This window comes from Syngnathus floridae, chromosome 22 (assembly GCF_059516105.1).
Source record: "Syngnathus floridae isolate MCC-2025c chromosome 22, RoL_Sflo_1.0, whole genome shotgun sequence".
Classification (NCBI taxonomy): domain Eukaryota; kingdom Metazoa; phylum Chordata; class Actinopteri; order Syngnathiformes; family Syngnathidae; genus Syngnathus; species Syngnathus floridae.
Window position 1 is genome coordinate 7296164 of NC_142434.1, and position 14351 is coordinate 7310514.

Here is a 14351-nt window from a genome sequence, read left to right on the forward strand (position 1 = left end):
GTCTTGCGAAAGTATTCGGCCCCCTTGAACCTTTCAACATCAGAGATTACACAAAGCAGTGGCGCTGTTTGGACCATCTGCAATCAATCACCATTTAAATTCAATTCTTCTGACATTTTGCTCACCAAAAACAAGTTGTAATGAATGTGAACTTTTAATGCACTTTATTCAGAAGGTTACTTTGAACCCTGAGGCTTAAAGGGCGGCGTGGCGTATTTATGGATTTTTACGGCCTCCAGGGGGCGCTCTATCAGGAAGCAAGAGCGAGACAGACGAAGAAGAGATAATGCGCCGAAGAAGACATGCTAGTTTGTGTTTTGAACATTTCGCGCATCACGCACACACCCTCATCATCAAAACACACGAAGAAATGCATTTGATGCAGCTTTTAAGTTAAAAGCAATCGATTTGGCTGTTAAAGAGGGAAATAGCGCTGCGGCACGTAAGCTTGTCATCAATGAATCGATGGTGAGACGTTGGAGACGGCAGCGTGAAGAACTGACACAATGCAAAAAGACGACAAAAGCTTTCAGAGGTAATAAAAGCAGATGGCCCGAAGTTGAAAACATTCTTGAAGACTGGGTGAACACACAGAGAGCAGACGGCCGAGGTGTTTCCACCGTGCAGATCCGACTGAAAGCCAAAACAATCGCCACCTAAAAGAAGATTGAAGATTTTACAGGTGGACCATCGTGGTGTCTCAGATTTATGAGACGAAAGGGCCTGTCAATCAGGGCACGGACGACTGTGTGTCAGCAACTCCCTCCTGACTACGAGGAAAAAGTTACAAACTTCCACAAATTCACAGAAACAAAGATAGCTGAGAATTCCATCGGACCAGACGAGATCATAAATATAGATGAAGTGCTTTTCACGTTTGACTTGCCTCTCAGTAGGACTGTAAACAGGAAAGGTGAATCCTCTGTCACGCTGAAAACAACTGGCCATGAGCGAACGCATTTCACTTGTGTTCTGAGCTGCACAGCATCCGGACAAAAGCTTCACCAATGGTGATTTTTAAGCGGATGACTATGTCAAAAGAAAACCTCCCGAAAGGCATCGTCGTGAAAATAAACATGAAAGGGTGAATGATGGAAAGCCTCATCAAGGAATGGCTGGCGGAGTGCTAAGGCAAGCGACCAGGAGGATTTTTTCTCAGAAAAAAAACACTGCTCGTTTTTGGCAGCATGAGGGCCCATATCAGATTCTGTGAGAGCTGCCATCAAGAGGACAAACTCAATTCCAGCTGTGATTCCTGGGGGCACAACAAAGTATTTGCAGCCACTCGACATCAGAGTGAATCGTGCATTTAAAGTGGCACTCCGAGTTGAGTGGGAGGCGTGGATGACCAGCAGCGAGAAATCATTCACCAAAACTGGCCGCATGCGAAGAGCAACTTTTGCTCAAGTCTGCCAGTGGATCCTGAAAGCGTGGAGCAGTGTGAAAAAATCCACGATCACCAACGGGTTTCGAAAGGCTGGACTGCTGCGTGATGAAGAGAACGGCACGAGCACAACTTCACCTCGAGACGAAAGTGACAGTGAGAGCGACAACGAAAAAGAGAGAGACGGTGTGAAAGTGTCTGATGAAGTCATCCTGAGCCTATTCAAGTCCGACACTGAAGAAGACGACTTCAGTGGTTTTAGTGCTCAGGAGGAAGATGAAGATCGCGATCAATGACTTTTCTGGTAGGCTGGTTATTTTTTTAACCAGCGGTGTTACTGCCGTTGTACTGTCGTGTTGCTGCTGTGTTATTGCCATGTTGTTGCCGTGTTACAAGGACTTTTTGGAAAAAGACATCTATTTACAGTAAGCGATCAATGACTTCTGGTAGGCTGGTTATTTTTTTAACCAGATGTGTTACTGCAGTTTTACTGTCGTTGTACTGCCTTGCTGCTGCTGTGTTACTGCCGTGCACTTTTTGGAAAAATGCATATATTTACGGTAATTAAAATTTACTTCGATGGTTTCAGTGCACAGGAGGAAGATGAAGACGATGAAGCTCTATTTTACTTTTACTAGTAAGTTTTTTTAATCAGCCCTGTCAGTGCTGTGCTACCATGTTGCTGCTGTGTTACCGCCGCGTCTCTGACTTTTACCGCTATGTTTTATTTAATCAAACCCTATTAGTGCTGTGTTACTTCCGTGTTGCTAAGGTATTACTGCCGCGTCACAGGCAGTGTTTGGAAAGAAATGTTAAGGTATGTTATTAAAACTTTAAAAAAGCTTTCTGTGTCCAGTCTTTCTTTGTTAATAATTCGCGCGCACACTTCCGTGTTGCTGAGGTACTACTGCTGCGTCACAGGCAATGTTTAGAAAGACATGTTAAAGTATGTTATTAAAACTTTAAAAAGGCTTTCTGTGTACTGTCTTTCTTTGTAAAAAACTAGTGTGCACGTGCGGCTTATAGTCCGGTGCGTCTTATGTAAGAAAAAAACTAAAATATCCCCGAATTTTAGTTGGTGCGGTTTATAGTCCGGTGCGGCTTATAGTCCGGAAATTATGGTATGTAATATTGAAGTTCCATTGTACACATTCATCCAGTTAAGGCCTAAACAAAATGCTGTTTGACGGAACACAAGTCAGAGAAAGAACATTTGCAAATGTCACGTTGACGGACAGTTGACAAAATTTGGAAGTGGGAAACAGGATGAAGCATCCCTGAGAACATTTTTACATCCCTGAGAACATGGTCACCTGATCTGGTTGAATTCAGTTGAGACCGGCCAAGATGCAGGTGCAGTCTATTCTGGAAGCATTTGGGTCATCTGAGGCCAATGTATGACGTCATGGAAAAAAACTGGTACGTGACCAAGCTGGCATAGTACCCACGAACTGAACTGGTATAAAAGGTTCGTTTGGACAAAGAGCGGCGCTCTCTCTCTCGCGGGCTACTGCCCGTGGGTCGAGAACACCGATTAGAAAAAGATAGTTTTCATCCTTTCTGAGATTAACCCAAGGTCTCTTAGAATGAATTTATACTATCTTCAAATTGGACTTAGTCAAATTTTAAGCTTAGAGACAGGCTGGGAGATGCAGACCTCGGTGCAGGAGAGAGGAGCCATTTTTAGGGCGTCGGCATCTCCCTTCTTTAGGCCAGCCTGTTCTTTTAAACAGAATTTGGATTTTTGGAACAAGGAAAACTGATCACTCGACTTTTCCACCAAACAGCATTTTAGACCTCGAGCCTCTTACCCTTTTTTTACGATAGTTTTGAGTTTTCAATTGAGAAGACTTTGAGACTGAGTAATCTTTGCTCTATTGAGTGGTGAGTGGAAATTATTGTTAGTTGTTCGAACAATTTAAACTTGTAATTCTTTTTCTTGCTTATTCATTAAATGTCTACTTTATAATCATTTGATTTCGATTAATGATTATTTTGATCTTTTATGCTTTAAATCTCTTTTGTTTCTCTATCTTAGTCATACTGTAAACCATTCAGTTCTTTTTTAAATGAAGACAGCTTTAATCCTTGACATCAGGGAGTGTCAGAATCTGGTTTGACACTTAAATCTAGTCCGAGTGGTTAACAAAAGCCCCAATCGTTACAGGAAAGAAGAGCCTCTGAAACGGCCGCGATCAATTTGATCCCGGGTCTTGAAAAGAAATTACTCAATACCGGGATCTCTTTGCTTTAAAAGGGACTGACGTCCGGAAATGACGGAATTAATCTAACAATAGATTAGTTAACTGAACAGCGGTTAGACTCGGAACGAATCTTCTTTCCGTATCGGTTTAAATCAATTCTCGTCTCCCCTACATACTACGTTACTGCAGAGGGGCTAAAGTACAGAATTTTACCCTTTAAACGGAGAGCCGGTCACTTACATCAGATAAGTGCACGATTGACAGCATGATAGCATTAGCCCCAAGCGGCTTGCTGATCGCGATGAGCCAGGTAAGACGCATAGCCGTCCAAAGTCATCTCGGTCTACTGGCCCTCGCACTTTGGTCATAGGCGACTCCATTACCCGAAACATTACGCTTAAAAATCCAGCCACGGTAATGTGTATTCCTGGGGGCAGAGCACCCGACATAGAAGCTAATCTTAGGGAGCTGACTCGCAATAGGCCTAGTCAACAGCGTAGTTCCAACAACACTAGCTACTCGGACATAGTGATACATGTCGGCTCCAATGATGTTAGGATGAGACAATCAGAGATCACAAAGAAAAACATAGCGAGGACTTGTGATCTTGCCAGAAAGATGAGTCGGCATCGAGTATTTGTCTCTGGCCCCCTGCCTGGGAGAGGCACTGATGAGAGGTTTAGTAGATTAGTCTCCCTTAATCGATGGATGGCTGGGTTCTGTAAAAAGCAGGGACTGTATTTTATAGATAACTGGTCATCCTTCTGGGGCCGCCCCGACCTGCTGAGGAAGGACGGCCTTCACCCTAACCGTGAAGGCGCCTTCACTCTTTCTAGGAATATAGATTACTGTTTGAGCCTCTCATGACAGGTCACTCTAGAGCAGGCCAGGGCACAGGTGATTAGACCACCTGTGAGGATGGGTTTGGAGTCTGATAAGTTAAAGTTAACTAGCGCTAGGCTAGACTTTCAGCATACACATAGCTCCTCGTGTAGACTAGAGCGCGACAGTTTAAATAGTGCTGCAATACACACAAACACACTTTCTACTGGGGTAGTAGACAAATCCAATCACTCCGTCCCGACCGGTCTTGCTGATGAAACGGTGCCTGCTTTAGATAACTTCACATGTGTAACAAATATTCATCATCAAATTCCCACGGTCGTTTCATCCCACCGCCCTAATAAACTTTTGAGAGGTGATATTAGGCCTAGAGAACACAATTTTACTCGCATCCCGTTTAAAAATCTTTCGATAGATACGCACCCTGATCAACCGATTACACTTAAATTCGGTTTTATGAATATTAGATCACTTCATACGAAAGCAGTTCTCGTTAATGACCTTATCACGGAACATAATCTAAACGTTTTTGGTCTTTGCGAGACCTGGTTAAAACCTAATGAATTGCTGCCACTTAACGAGGCCTCGCCTCCAAATTTTGTGAGCTCGCATGTGGCACGTCCTCGAAAAAAGGGTGGGGGTGTCGCCCTCATCTCAAATTCTGAGCTTAGATTTAGGCCTCGCTCAATTCACGTATTTAAAACATTTGAAGTTCTCATTGTGCGATCCACTGCGTTACCGTCATTCTATCTTGTTGTTATTTACCGCCCACCCGGGGCTTACTCTGGCTTCCTGGATGAATTTTCAGAATTTGTGGCTGATCTAGTGACAAATGCAGATAATATAGTTATCATGGGTGATTTCAACATCCACATGAATTCACCGTCAGAACCACTGACTTCGGCATTTCAAACTTTAATCGATACGTGTGGTTTTACGCAAGCTGTACAAGCAGCAACGCATAAGAATGGAAATACCTTAGATCTGGTATTATCCCGGGGACTAGCAACCTCAAATATAGCAGTACTGCCATACACTACTGTTCTGTCTGATCATTTCTTAATAAAATTTGAAATTTTAGTTCCTTGTCAAAGACAAGAGAGCAATCGGCATTATAGCAGTCGTAATCTTAACTCCATGACTGCAACTGCGCTGTCTGAGTTACTGTCGCCGGCAACCGCCATGTTTCCCGCATACAGTGGCTCTATCGATAATCTTACAAATGAATTCAATGCGACATTATTAAAAGCCATCGACTCTGTGGCACCGCTACGTCTGAAAACTCGCCGTAGATGGCCAACTCCGTGGTTCACAGATGAAACACGTACGTTTAAACAATTATGTAGAAAGCATGAGCGCAGATGGCGTTTAACCAAACTTGAGGTTTTCCATCAGGCATGGAAGGACAGCCTCCTGAAATATAAAGATGCGCTAATTTTAGCAAAAACTCGTTATTTTTCGCAAGTCATTAATCTTAATAAAAACAATCCTAAATACCTATTTGATACAGTGGCAAAGCTAACTCTGCGCCAGCCGACCCCTGATAGCTCCTTCCACTCAGCTGACGAGTTTATGAAATTTTTTGCTCAAAAGATTGAGTCCATTAGGGACGAGATCAAGAATACCATGCCAATCGCTCCGCCGGTTACTAGCGCTGGGGATCATGCAATAACCCTCTCAAATTTTGAAAGCGTGTCCCTTGAAATGCTTACAAAATTGGTTAGTACGGCTAAACAAACAACATGTTTACTCGACCCGCTTCCAGCCAAACTACTTAAAGAATTATTTCCAATTTTAGGACCGTCCGTCTTAAATATAATCAATCTGTCTGTTTCCTCTGGGATAGTGCCAATAGCCTTTAAAACCGCTATTATTAAACCACTACTTAAGCGAGCAAATCTTGACCCGGACTGTCTCAGTAATTATAGGCCAGTTTCAAACCTCCCATTCATAGCAAAACTTCTCGAAAAAGTAGTAGCGCAGCAGCTTATTGATTACATGGTCGCTAATAATCGATATGACTCCTTTCAGTCTGGTTTTAGAGCTAATCATTCTACAGAGACAGCACTTGCTAAAGTGACTAATGATCTCCTCATAGCTATGGATTCAAATACGTCGTCTGTATTGTTACTACTCGATCTTAGTGCTGCCTTTGACACTGTAGACTTTGATATTTTATTAGGGCGTCTTAAAAGTTGTGTTGGTATCTCAGGGTCAGCACTCAGCTGGTTCAATTCCTATCTATCAGGCAGGACGCACCGAGTGGTCCATGGTAATACGTCCTCTGAGCTTTATAATGTTACGTGTGGTGTTCCACAGGGATCGGTACTCGGACCGATTTTATTTAATATTTATATGATTCCGCTTGGGGACATAATACGTAAATATAATATTAGCTTTCAATGCTACGCGGATGACACCCAATTATATATGCCGTTATCGATGACAGATCCACGGGACTGTTGTAATCTCGAGGCGTGCCTTGCGGAGATCAAGCAATGGATGTCTCTCAACTTCCTTCGTCTTAACCCAGATAAAACTGAGATGTTGATAATTGGTCCTACTCGTTATCAACACTTATTTAAGGAAACCACTATAACTATAGATAACCGGACTATCACTCAGAGTGATACGGTAACTAATCTCGGGGTAATATTTGACCAAACGCTCTCCTTTCAAAAACACATTAAGAATATAACCAGGATTGCGTTTTTTCACCTTCGTAATATTGCTAAGATTCGTCCTATCCTCTCGACCGGGGATGCGGAAACCATTATACATGCGTTCGTTACGTCGCGCCTGGACTACTGTAATGTATTATTCTCTGGTCTTCCTAAGTCCAGTATCAAAAGTCTACAGTTAGTGCAAAATGCCGCTGCGAGGATGCTCTCACGGTCAAGAAAATTTGATCACATTACCCCAATATTAGCCAAATTACATTGGCTCCCGGTCCATTTAAGATGTGACTTCAAGGTTCTTCTACTAACCTATAAATCACTGCATGGCTTAGCGCCTTCATATCTCGTCGACCTAGTCGTTCCTTATGTTCCGTCTCGTAACCTTCGTTCGCAAAACGCTAGTCTTTTAGTTATACCTAGGGCCAAGAAAATGTCTGCAGGGTCTAGAGCATTCTCTATTCGGGCTCCAGAGCTTTGGAATGCCCTACCAATGGATATTAGAACTACTACCTCAGTAGAAACATTTAAGACACGTTTAAAGACACATTTCTATGAGATGGCCTTTAACTAACTTGTGATGGCCGATTTGGCCGGAGTTTGTTTTGTTCTCTCTGCCCACCCCCTCCCCGGCTGGGGAGGGGGTTAGGTGGCTCAAAAGCTGATCGCGGTTAGCTGGATTCTCGGGGACCAATTCAAGATGAAGGAACTGCAGCTCAACCCCCTTGAAGACACGGCCAGGACAACCGAGGGCACCTCCGACATCCATTTTTTCATTGATTTTCATATTATGTATTACTTTTGCACTCTCTGCATCCATTATAACCTGGTGATCCTGAAAGGGGGATCCTTCCATCTGTGGTCCCTTCTCAAGGTTTCTCATTTTCCCCTGGCAGGGGTTTTTTGAGTTTTTCCTTGCCCTTTTGGGAGCTTATGATCAGGGGATGCTTTGAGAATAATTGTCAATTTTTGGCTATGTGAAGCCCTTTGAGACTGTTTGTGATTTAGGGCTATACAAATAAACTTGACTTGACTTGACTTGACATGCTTTAGCAAGCAAATACCTCAAGATTAAGCCTATCTATCTTTATCTACATTGAGGTTAAGGTTACCTGTTATTTGAACGATAAATATATTTATGACCTCAGCTAATTCGAATTGTATAGACGAGATTGAGAATTTAATTGTATTTTGTGTTCCACAGAAACCTTACAGTGCCAGCAAATTCAGACCCTTTTTACCTAACTCTTGAAAAATAAAAGTACCTGAGATTGAATGTGTGGAGTCCGAAAAGACACAAATATGTCCAAAACTGTAACTGGCCAAAAAGAAAACCTGGTCTGAATTAGAGATGCACCGATCCGGCTTTTTCAGTTTTGATACCGATACCGATGCCGTGGCTTTGCGTATCGGTTGATACCCGATACCGATCCGATATTATGGTTGATTTAACAAGCTACATACCTCTACATGTGGAAAAATAAAATATAGCATCGGGACAAGAGAATAAACATGTGACTTGGTCAAATACAATAATCAAGCAATGTAAACATGTGTTCGCACACTTTCTCATACATTTCTGACAGTGCGGCCTCAGAAAAATACTTGCGCGATGGCAAATTGTACCGTGGCTCCAGGTGCTCAAGTAAACGTCGGAAGCCCTCGTTTTCAACAACACTCATCGGTTGTCCATCCAAAACCATGAATTCCAGCACTTTCTCAGTAATTCTCATAGCTTTTGCGCTATTGCCTGGGAATTTCTCCCGTCTTTGCAGTGCATCTGCTAACGTTAACTGCCGTGTAGGTCCACCTCCCGCTCCCTTAGATCTGCTCAACTGCTGGAACTCCTGGTGCTCCGTTGGATGGTGTTTCTGGAGATGCTTAATTTAAATTGGTAGTACTATAACTGGCAGTACTACCACCACCCCTGGCAACATTAGCTTTGCAGACATTACAAACTCCCGTCGAACGAGTTGGCGTATTCAGTTTAAAGTACCTCCACACAGCTGACTCTTTCGTTCGCTCCATGTTTGCGTTTGTTTAGAAAACTCTCGTGGCATGCGGCACACGTGCTGCTGACGTATGACGTAGCCCACGTCCCAATAGATTAAGGAAAGGATCGGCTCACAGATCGGCTGCATTTTCCGATACCCGATCCATCTATTTTGTTGATATCGGGGCCGATATCCGATCCAGATATCGGATCGGTGCATCTCTAGTCTGAATATTGCTCACATGGAACAAACAAGCCATGTTTTAACCAGACATAATGCATTGGTGATCACTCCCAAAAATCAGTCATACTAGCAAATATTTTTCAACATCTACGTCTCAAAAAACTAACAAACCACAACACAGCATTGTGAACAACATAGACCAGGATATGTTGTGCCGCTGAGCCAATAGGAGCACATGACAATAAAAATGACTAGCCAATCCTTTTTCTTTGTCATATCTGTTATGTACAAAATACAATTGTTGGAATAATTGGATGGTCGGCCTGACCAAGGGCCTCATAATTTACGAGTTGGAGTCCCTTGGTTCAACGAGGCTAGGTCCAGAGAATTCCTTTAACTCCCTTCCTTTCTTATCTCACTAGCTATGAGGAGAGCTCCCTCACACCTGAAAAAGTTCTGTTTAGTTCAAAGGAACTTCTTTCTCTTTTAATCAACTCTGTAGCTTTTGTCTATGGATTGTTGTTGATCGAGACTGTCTTGAACTGTTACAGAAAAGACATATCTGTTGAAGTAGTTGCATATAAGTTATCCCATATTTACTCAATTAGTATTGTGTGAAACTTAGGGAAACCTAAAACATCAAAAAGAGGAGAACGCAGAGTAATAACTCAGAATTAGTGGAGGACTGTAACTGAGCCTTCGCCGTAATTCTCATCGCGAGTAAAACGAATACTGGTTGTCTTCTCCCCTATTTTTCAGTGCGTGAATTAATGTCTGATGGTATTTAGACCCAACAATGATATTGTGCTTCCCCCTCTCCAATATACCGTATTTTTCGGACTAAAAGTCGCTCCGGAATATAGGTCGCATTAGCCATAAAATGCACAATAACGTGAAAAAAAACCATATATAAGTCACTCCGGAGTGTAAGTCGCATTTTGGGGAAAATTTATTCGACAAAATCCAACACCAAGAACAGACATGAACGAGCAACAACAGGCTAAACGATAGGTATGCTAATGTGACAAACACAAACGAAGAGCTGAGAACGGGCCTAACGTAACATTCAGAGTTATTCAAATAACTATTACATAAATAACACATTTATAAAACCATCTGTGTCACTCCAATTCATTAAATCCATCGATCGTCCTTTATGTTGACAATGCCGGCCGGGCGCGCGCCGCTGACGGCGCTTGCACTTCAAAATAATCCACAGACCTAGTATATAACGAAATTATATGTCAAATAACTATTATATAAGCAATAATATTATCAAACCATCTGTTTCACTCCAAATCATTAAATCCATCAATAAAATTCCTCGTTCTTTGTCAACGCCGCGCGTGCGCCCTGACGTCAGCCTCGTCTTTATTCCACAGATCTAGTATGTAACTATATTGTAGCGTTAACAAAGTACAGGGAAAGACGTGAGTTTGGTAAACTGCTCTTTATTTAACAAAATAAGAGTTCAACGAGCCAACAACTACTGAACTATAACAATAAAAACATATACACGAAACAAAATATATCAAATAACTACAACAAACAGGTCACCGTCACACGGCCCCAAGCACCGGCGTTGACTTCCAGGCGTGTGGCGGCATGGACTTCCATCCCCGGAGGTGGCACTTCCAGTCACGGAGGTGGAAGAGAGCTCCATAGAATAGGACCGGGCGTGCATAAAAGCCATGTCCGAGCCCCATCCACCATCCCCGGACAGCTACCTGGCCGAGCGCCGGCCCCCGACTTCAACCCACGGAGGTGAAAGAGCGCTCCGTAGAGTAGGACCGGGCGTGCGTAAAAGCCATGTCCGAGCCCCATTCACCGTCCCCGGACAGCCACCCGGCCGAGCGCCGGCCCCCGACTTCCATCCACGAGAACGAGAGCTCCGTAGAGTAGACATAATAGTTTTTCAAACCTTCTGTGTCACTCCAAATCATTAAATCCTTCAAACTCTTCATCCTCCGTGTCACTTACAAACAAAGCCGCTAATGATGCTGGTAGTACGTGGGGCCCTTCGTCATCTTCGTCATCCCGTGATCAATTCTTTGTCCTTTATGTAAACAACCGCCACGCCGCGCTGCTGACGTCACTTGAAATTCAAATTACAGTAATCCCTTGCTACATCGCAGTTCGTTTATCGCGGTTTCACTTTTTTTTTTTTAAATTTGTGAATATATATAGTGAGTATATGTCGCTCCTCTGTATAAATCGCCCCCCACCCAAACTATGAAAAAAAAACGCGACTTATAGTCCGAAAATTACGGTACAAGATTTTTTTAATATCCCCAACCAGCCCACAGTATCATGATAATCATCCTAATGTGAGATTCATATCGCAATAATGCCTTTACATTATGATCAGGCTACCTCAACAGTGTGCAATGAGTGGGTAATGTGTCTTACAGCGGGAACATCACGGTCCATTATGGCTCGAAGGACTTCCATCCATTGAGTCATCACCGTATTGTTGATCAGCTGGAGAGGAAGCGAGTTCTGCGGATAAAAGATTAGCATCAATATCATCAGCATTCACTCGTTCATGATTTACCGTATTTTTCCGACTATAAGTCGCGTTTTAGTCATAGTTTGGGGGGGGGGGGCGACTTATACTGAGGAGCGACTTATGTGAATTTTTTCACAAATTTTCAAAATTAGAAAAATAAATAAATAAATAAAATAGTGAAACTGGGATAAACGAACTGCGATGTAGCTAGGGATTACTGTAATTTGAATTTCAAGTGACGTCAGTGGCGCGGCGCGGCGCGGCGGTTGTTTACATAAAGGACAAAGATTTGATCAAGGGATGACGAAGATGACGAAGGGCCCCACGTACTACCGGCATCATTAGCGGCTTTGTTCGTAAGTGACACGGAGGACGAAGAGTTTGAAGGATTTAATGATTTGGAGCAGTGGTTCTTAACCTGGGTTCGATCGAACCCTAGGGGTTCGGTGATTCGACTTCAGGGGTTCGGCAGAGCTGGTATGTCATTGCCCCGCCCCCGCCCGCGGATGTCCGAACACACCGGTAGCACCCCACCCCCGTCCGCGGATGGCTGAACACACCGGTAGCACCCCCCGTCCGCGGATGTCCGAACACACCGGTAGCACCCCACTCCCGTCCGCGGATGGCCGAACACATCGGTACCACCCCCCCCCCAGGTTTGAAGGTTTGAAAAACTATAATGGTTTTTACGCACGCCCCGTCCTACTCTACGGAGCTCTCTTTCACCTCCATGGATGGAAGTCGGGGGCCGGCGCTCGGCCGGGTGGCTGTCCGGGGACGGTGGATGGGGCTCGGACATGGCTTTTATGCACGCCCGGTCCTATTCTATGGAGCTCTCTTCCACCTCCGTGGCTGGAAGTCCCACCTCCGGGGATGGAAGTCCACGCCGCCACACGCCTGGAAGTCCACGCCGGTGCTTGGGGCCGTGTGGCGGTGAACTATTTATGTTATAGTTATTTGATATATTTTATTTTGTGTAGCAACTTGTATGTGTTTTTATCATTACAGTTCAGTAGTTGTTGGCTCGTTGAACTCTTGTTTTGTTAAATAAAGAGCCGTTTACCAAACCCATGTCTTTCCTTGTACTTTGTTAACGCTACAATATAGTTATATACTAGATTTGTGGAATGACGACGAGGCTGATGTCAGGGCGCACGCGCAGCATTGTTGACAAAGGACGAGGAATTTGATCGATGGATTTATTGATTTGGAGTGACACAGATGCTTTGATAATATTATTGCTTATATTATAGTTATTTGATATATAATTTATATCTTATTATATGGGCCGGTGTAATATTTAGAAGTGCAAACGCCGTCAGCAGCGCGCACCCGGTCGGCATTGTTGACATAAAGGATGATCGATGGATTTTATGATTTGGAGTGACACAGATGGTTTGGTAATATTATTGTTTGCATAATAGTTATTTGATATATAATTTATATATCGTTATATGGGCCTGTGGAATATTTTGAAGTGCAACCGCCGTCAGCAGCGCGCATTGTTGACAGAAAGGACGATCGATGGATTTAATGAATAGGAGAGACACAGATGGTTTTATAAACGTGTTATTTATGTAATAGTTATTTGAATAACTCTGAATGTTACGTCAGGCCCGTTCTCAGCTCTTCGTTTGTGTTTATGTCACGTTAGCATACCTATCGTTTAGCCTGTTGTTGCTCGTTCATGTCTGTTCTTGGTGTTGGATTTTGTCGATTAAATTTCCCCCAAAATGCGACTTATACTCCGGAGCGACTTATGTTTTTTTTCACGCTATTGTGCATTTTATGGCTAATGCGACCTATATTCCGGAGCGACTTTTAGTCCGAAAAATACGGTACTCATCTTTAAAGTCTCCAATATAGAAAGTGGATTTGTGGGTTAAAGTATTTATCGCTAAACTACACCAAAGTTAAAAAAAAAAAATAGAACAGAAACATATGCTGTTGCATGAAAGGGGCAAAACATACCTGTATGAGGGAATGGAAGATTTTAAGGATCTGTTTTTGAATGAGGACTGAGAAAACTGTGGCATTATTCAGCAGTTGGATGATGAGCTGCTGAATCCTCGGCAGAAATATTTGCATGGCTGCAAGCAATGGCTCCCTCTCATCTGCCTTCCTGTACCTGGAGTCCAAATGCATTATGATAAATATTATTAGGAAAAAACAGAATCATCTTTGATCTTCACACCACAAAAGAAAATGTTGGCAACAAAGACATATCTATTTTCCCAATTACAGATGTGACAGCAGCTCTCAGTTTTGTTTCTTGACATTTAAAGAAACAACCACATTAATTCCAAACTAGTTGGTTGGAATGGGCAGGACACCTGTCACGCTTACTCACTCGTAGGTTTTGACGAGTTGGTAGAGAGCCAGCAGGCTGCCGTACCAGCTGCCACTGTTGTTCGACTGTAAGTACAAATTTATCTTGTCCACTATTGCAGTCCAACGTCCTGGGAAGTCGTGTTTGATGATCATTCTAAGACACATCGTCAGCTGGGCGCTGCATACAATGAAATGAGTGAGTGAAGTTATTAGTGGCATAAGGTCAGA

The 14351-nt window shown here is 43.2% G+C and overlaps 1 protein-coding gene across 1 annotated transcript in view; it reads right to left on the minus strand.

The window, feature by feature from the left end:
* ipo8 (importin 8) overlaps positions 1 to 14351 on the minus strand; it is a 44185-nt gene that overhangs the window by 25531 nt on the left and 4303 nt on the right. The window contains exons 5-7 of the mRNA XM_088366826.1: positions 14143 to 14301; positions 13764 to 13920; positions 11693 to 11782 (exon numbers count right to left, since the gene is read on the minus strand). Of these exons, the coding sequence (XP_088222952.1) occupies positions 11693 to 11782; positions 13764 to 13920; positions 14143 to 14301 (406 nt within the window). The remainder of the gene's footprint in view (positions 1 to 11692; positions 11783 to 13763; positions 13921 to 14142; positions 14302 to 14351) is intronic.